This window comes from Diadema antillarum, unplaced genomic scaffold (assembly GCF_040938485.1).
Source record: "Diadema antillarum isolate AM-2024a unplaced genomic scaffold, OU_Dant_1.0 seq00000343_RagTag, whole genome shotgun sequence".
NCBI classification, from domain to species: Eukaryota; Metazoa; Echinodermata; class Echinoidea; order Diadematoida; family Diadematidae; genus Diadema; species Diadema antillarum.
The window spans coordinates 1018124-1025309 of NW_027271355.1; the positions used below are offsets into that span (position 1 = coordinate 1018124).

The following is a 7186-nucleotide window of genomic DNA, read 5'->3' on the forward strand; positions in this document are numbered from 1 at the left end:
GTTTTGAAATGACTGAGATATCCAAAAACAAAGAGGCCCTAATAAATGGTGGGACCCACCTGTTATTGGGACCACTATGTTTTTTGATATCTCAACCATTTCACAACCCATTGTCATCAAATGAATTCCTCTTTGGACTGTATGCTCTTTTATATTTCTTATAAGTTTTTTCTAATTTTCTCACAAAAGTATAAACCTGAATCACCACCTCAACCAAAACTATACCACCCCTTTAGGTGGCGAACGTACGGGTCTCTCCCCTTGGCAAGACATCAGGAAGGTGGAAATCCCTTCTAGATGGCATACATGGTGTGTGCCAGACAGGCACGTCGCACAGCCGCAAGCTGTCTCGTGTTATTTTCACCAGTAAATGCCGTGATCGCGAGGAATCTTTGCAGCCACCACTCGACTTCCCTTCCCGTGGTCTCCGCCGCCGTATACTCTTTTGTAATAGTACTCTTAATCGTTGCATGTAAACATAGGGGATTCCCCGACGAATGGATACGTGACATCCGTTGCTCACAGGCAGAGTGTTAATGTCACTTCCAACAGCATTACGAACCACTTCAAAACACTTTTTTTCATTGCCTGCCTAAGTTTTCTTAACAGTAGGATTGTTTTCATTCGGCAGTAAGCTTTCAATCAGACACTATATCACGTGGTTATGATAATATTTTGCCGAATATTTTGATAACCATGGACAACGAAAGTGTTTTGCACTGTGTGTATAAACACCAGTCTCTTATCTAAACTCTGTGCAGCTTTTTACTCTTTCCTTTTTGCAAATTTCTTGTCTCTTTTTCAGTGGAAGACGCCTGCCGTTGACCAGAGCCACACCGAAGTGTTTGGGACATGCGCACGCCGCTTTCCTCATCCTGCGGTATATCCCCGCCCGGTGCAAGGTCTGAACAATCACGACATCAGGAAGTCATTGTGACTAATTTGCTCCTACAAATTGACTCCCTTTGGGATATCCTCTGACGTTATCTTCCACTTCTAGTTCAATAACGTATCTGCCGTTATTGGACGCATCATCGGTGGTTCCGTTACTCCATTGGGTACTCAATATCATGACACATTTGACGTTACTGGCAGAACCAGGACGGTGATAATAACTACCGTACTGCTTGTTTTTGGTCAACATTACTACACGTGAACATCGTCGAGAGAGCAGAGGTGGAACGTTTGAGTTTCCATTGACGCAGGCGGCTCCACTCCCAGCGAAAAATTGCAGATAAGTTTGCAAAGCGCAGTGTGAACGTTTCGCCGTCCAGAAGCCCCCGACGACCATTGCAGCGATGGCGACGGTTCCTACACCAATCCTCAATTTGACCACACCCAGTGTGGTATATGCTGAAGAGGTTGGAGGAGGACCAACGACAGCATTTGACATGAGTGTGACAACACCAAGTGACCTTGGAGATGGAGGAGGAGTAGGAACTAAAGCCTTGTCAAACGACGATATCTTTGCCATCGTCCTCTACTGCCTTTTTGGCTCGATTGGCATTGTGGGTAATCTCTTGGTGTGCGTCGTCTTTAGCCTCATGCGATCACGGCGAAGTCAGGTATCCATGACAACCGTATCTTTTGATAAAAGTTGTTATATAATACTTTGCGTCTGAACACACACACAAAAAAAAAACAGTTGGTGAATGTTATTACACAACTAAAGACAATTCCACCTCTTGCCACATTTTAAAGTGTGTTTTTAACATATATGGGGACAGGGGGAAAAAGAGGGGTCAAAATGTCTTTCATCTTTTGTGATCGATGATGGTAATTTCAGGTGGCCCTCAATAGATTTAACAATAGAGGATGATTTTTCTATAGTGTTGGTCTCACCATGAGTTAAAGGGATGGTACATTTTTGGCACAGATAGGGCTTCATGCTTTGTTTTTTTGCAAGATAATGAGAAACCACTTATGAAATATGAAACAGCGTATAATTCTAAGAGAAATTTCAAAGGTGGATCCCAGCCATTTCAAATCCGGCATTCATCATATCAACTTTGAATTCCTTTAGGATTGTACGCTCTTTCATGTTTCATAAGTTGTTTCTCATTATCCCACAATAAAATAAAATGAAATAGAATCTTAAACCTCATCTCAACCAAAACTATACAATCCATTTCAATGAAAGGAGTACGAAGGAGATTAGCTGATCGATGTCGCATTGATCATGTTTGAAAAGTTGTCGACTTGTTGGCTACTAGATTGCACCAAATGAATGATTGCAACACTAATATAATTGCTTTCTCGTTGTGGTTAGGTCTTTCTAAGACCAGCAGTATACTTCTTTTGCATACTGCATTTCATCGAAATATCGAAAGTTATGCAGGCAATGTAGAATTCGAGAGTAGCTCCAAATCGACCACAACTTCAAAAGCGCAAGAAAATCATCTGGGCGAAAAGAAATATTGATTGGTCAGGTTGAAATTGGTCACTTCAGAAATTGATTGGTCAGGCAGTCATATTGGTTGGTCAAGTTGAAACATGATATGAAATCAGCGGCGCGTTTAGTTTCAGCATCACTGTGTCTCTTGAAAATACTTTTGTGTGCAGTTGTACTTGGGGTGGAGGATCTATCACGTAATGGTTTCATCACTGTACTATGGATATAATTTTGTGTAATCTGTTCCTGTTTCTCGTTCCTCACTGTAGGTCAACCTCTTCATCTTTCACCAAGCGTTTGTCGATCTCTGCACGTCAATCCTCCTCATCACGTTTGGAATCACAACGATCTACAGGGCGGAGATCACGGCGATGACGATCCGGACAAGGCTCGTGCCAGCATCCGGGAACTCCTCGTATCTAGGCAACGATACGAGCTTAACAGGCGCCGATGGCGAGGTCGTCCTCGTCGAGGAAAAGTACGTACCCCGAACCCTTGCGGTATTCATGTGTCAGCTGTGGTGGCCGCGCGTCTTTCTGTTTTCTATGTTCGTCGTTTCGACGTTCAATTTGACGACTATGGCAGTGGAACGTTACATGGCAATTATGCATCCCTTCTTTTACGCGACCAAGTTCCGCAGACGGCACGCAATTGTCATCATCGTCTGCATTTGGCTCCTTGCGCCCATCATGCAGTACTTTCCCGCCATTTTCCAGTACGCGGCGGAGAACGCGGCGGGAGAGTGTGGAATCCAGGAAACGTGGACGTCGTCTGCGCAGGCGGCATTAGGGGTTTGCCTCATCGCGTACGAGTTCCTCATGCCTTGCACCATCATGGGCTTCTCATCCGTCAAGATCTACCGAAAACTCCGAAAGCGGGAAATGTACCTGAGCAAGGCGACCAATTTCTTGATGAAGAAGAAAAACGACTCACCGCCGACTCCCGAGCGAAACCTGGAGATGGTGAAGGCTAACCGCAACACAACTATGGTTGTCATCGTAATTTTCATCGTCTACATCATCTGTTGGTCGCCCAATCACATCACATTCCTTGGTTTTAATCTTGGAATGCACCTCAATTTCAGTGGCGTGTGGTATCAGACAACGGTGCTCCTAGCATTTATGAACTCATGTATCAACCCTTTCATCTACGCCATACGACTCCGCGTGTTCCAGCGTGGCTTGGTGCACATGTTCCGGTCGGGATGTAAACCGGTCGACTCTTCAAACTTTGACTCTACCGTTGGTGCCAATTTATATGACGTCACTGCTTCGACCATTTGAGAAAAGCAAGAGTAAGGACAAAAACACAAAACCGGCTCTAAGCATTACTTGATGAGACTGTAAGTGCTATATTATACGAAAATAAAGGTACTATGAATAAGAAACGTGGCTGTGGTTAAAGAGGCTGTGTTTTGTTTTAATAAAAGGTTAAGCTGTATACTCCTGGTTATATTTGATGAGTTCGCGTAAAGATGTCGCCTGTCCTCATATTATGCTAAACATCGCTTTCAAAGTCCGAGGTAAAATGAGTTGTCTGGAGCGGGAAGATGGAAAGGGATAATGGATGAGTCACCCAGCAACCGGCTCCTGACACTTTGATTACACAGACGTTTTTAAGACAAAGCGAAATACATGTATTTTGATATGGAGGCGATTGGAACTATCTGTAGATAATAATCGATGGAGATTCGTGGAGATTCTCAAAGAATGTTATATATAAAAGGGAAATAACTGTAAATCAAGCTCCTTCTAACTCCCATGTGTGGCACATACAATTCTGATTTGAAATTACATAATGAATTCAAAATAGTCGTTATAGCCCAATCTCTGTGCCGAAATGGAAACCTGAAGTCGGTAGGCCTACCTTCATCGGTTGCATGAGGCTGCCTTTATCTAGTTAACCAACCACAAAATGAGGCTGTGCTAAAGCTATGTTGATAAGATGGTCTGTATCTATTATAGCTCTGATGGAAATGTTTTTAATTTGCACGGAGTGTTCACCCTTTACGATACGATATGCATTTTTGTTGGTCAGACATTCGCGACAACAATAGCACTTTCTGGTGTATTTACATTGGGTATCATTATGCCACCGCCAACTTTGTTTTAGCGAGGCTTCTGAAGATCCTTCATCGTCAGCGCTCCAGTTATGTGAACTTCCTCCGTGGAAATGTCTCAAGTACGTGTTCTCTGTGCTAGCTCTCGTAATGTCAAAGCTATTCCATCTGTTTGTATACTCACAGATGTCTCGGCAAGTAACGTAGATGTGGCAGACTTTCCGTTCACTTGTGATTTGATTCACCATCGCTCATTGGATCACAAGCTCGCAAATGGGTCACGGGTCTGAAACGAGTTAACATCCCATTCGCACCGCCAGTGGGTTCTTTCACTTTTTACACGTGATTCGCTGAGTTGTAGAATAGTAATGATGGTTTAGACACCAGTTTAGAATTGTAAACTAGACGTTTTAATGCAGTTTCACATACTTGTGCGATAATGTGTGCTTTTTAGTGGTATTTGCTAATATGACACGCTAAAATGCTGAGCAGTCGGTGGGGAATTCTAGCTGTTGAACTTTATCACTGTGCGTGTTATATCTGAATACCCCTCACTGTCAAAATGTCGATATCCATGATTTACTATGTGGCACCATATCAGTTTAATTGTCCACTGCATACCCTAACTGGCCCATCTGTGACACTGATACCCAAGATAACGGGAGGTACATAAAATGATGTGCCAACTGCATGAGACAGTATTGCCTTTACTGGCTAAATTAAGGGGCCAAACAGTAACATCTGTAAACATCTGTAAATCGCAACACGGGAGATACTGTTCCCTCTGCTGCCGTTACATCCCGACACGTCTCGACATAATCAGGCCTATCATGTCGAATGAAGGCGCCAATTTAGATTCCGTCGCAGCATCCACGTGACAGCTGCAATATGAGTCCCCATGATTGTTGTCTGACATTGCTTCGTGAGAGGCTCATTTTTAGCGCTACCACATGATCATCGAACGAATGGCCCCATAGCAGTTAAATGAGCGCCCTTTGCTCTATATTGGGCGTTAAAGGTAGTTGATCTTTTTATCTTCCTTTTTTTTTTCTTGTGGCCGTGTTGCTACCTTTTTTTTTAACGGGCTAATAACTCAACGGGACTTCCATTACTCAGTACAAAGTCCAACCCTACAGTAGACTCATGATCGAACCACATCTCCAAATGGGCCAACAAACAGGACAAAAAAAAAGCAACAACACCCAACCCTTCCCGTCTCTACCAAGGGCGGAAATAAGACAGGTTTCACAAAGGAAATACTTCAAATGTGCACTTCTGCTGAAGTTTTGTTTTTTGATGATGCTATGAAAGCACACCTAGAATATCATTCCTTCGTGAAACGACAAAGAGAAACAAGGCAGTACTTAGCCACTATTATACATGAGAAATACATCTACTGTATTGTGTCATCGCTGTATAAGTCACGTGTAAAGCAGGGCGTTTTAATCCGTTTTGACTATTAAAAAGGGGATAATTTACATCATGTTCATATTCTTTCTGCGGATAATTCTCACGTGCTGCTGAAGGAATTAATCACCTCTCTCATAGGGATGTATTGCCATTGCATGACTATAATGGTTAGCATCATTACAGTGGAGTTGATTTTAATGTTAAATATTTGGCAGGAACACTTTTCGTTTTTTTGAGTACTTTACGAAACACTTTCTGCTGCTTGACTTATGTACTAACTTGCCAAAACTTTGTTTTCTGCTAAATGTATAGATAAGTAATGTCAATAATGATTATATTGGTAATAACTGTAAAACACCATGTTCGTAGTACAGTCGTGTAACATGTCGGTTTGATATTGTATTGGTAAGAAATTGATATCTTTATTCACTCTGAAATTTTTAAATCTACTGAAATATCTACACAGAATGCAATGAATTATGAACTTTTAAAAGGTATCTGCGTCTTTATTTGAAAGTACAGTGTATACGCATTATAATTATAGATATGACAGGATCTTTATACGTGTATAGGCCGAAAAGTCACGTTACAGCCAGGAAAGATAGGAATGAATGAGTGGTTAGTATGAACTTGTCTATAGCATCATTATCTTAATCCATTTCCTCACTGTATATAGTGCTAGTGATTGCATGCTAGAGTTGTTCGCATAGTGACTTCAAAGAAAATCCTGAGTCTGAAATTATGCATTTCTGTTATCTTTTTTTCTTCTTCAATGTGCCCAATCTTTCCCCTTTTGCAAGCGAGAATTACATTTCAGTACTCATACGCTGTTGCTATATTATCATGTAACAGGAACGTAGGCCTATACTTTTATTGCATTGTGTGTAAAGTCTATAGTGCAACTATACCCTTACAAGCAGTGATCAATGAGTCCTCGTTATTATAAAGTACTGACTTGCTTTGTGTTTTTGTGTAAACGTATGTAAAGTTGATGCTTCACTTCATCTCGTAAGGTATCTCTTCATAATACTGATACATTCATGAGTTTTAGAGTAGGCTTATATGTGTGTAAAGTATGTGTTTCAACTGTCCTTCGTGGTTTTGAACCGTGTATATCATGCGATGTACGTGTTGGTTATATCATATTTGTATTCTGTATGTAGAAATATACGAAAGTCATGAAAGTAGTCGAGGTGAGCTGTGCAGCAGTGAGAGACGCTTAACGTTGAATACTTTGTATCGTATCGTACTTTTGTATTGGACAGTCTGATTTGTGTCTTTAACTTATGCCTGCGGTACCATCTGTATAAAACGTATTTTTGATA

General features: G+C 41.6%; 1 protein-coding gene across 2 annotated transcripts in view; it reads left to right on the top strand.

The window, feature by feature from the left end:
- Positions 1 to 5603, top strand: part of LOC139730919 (galanin receptor type 1-like) — a 49112-nt gene extending 43509 nt beyond the window's left edge. For both annotated transcript variants that reach the window (XM_071641800.1, XM_071641801.1), the window contains exons 2-3: positions 806 to 1565; positions 2662 to 5603. In XM_071641800.1, the coding sequence (XP_071497901.1) occupies positions 1299 to 1565; positions 2662 to 3675 (1281 nt within the window). In that variant the 5' untranslated portion in view covers positions 806 to 1298 and the 3' untranslated portion in view covers positions 3676 to 5603. The remainder of the gene's footprint in view (positions 1 to 805; positions 1566 to 2661) is intronic.
- Positions 5604 to 7186: the final 1583 nt, after the last annotated feature.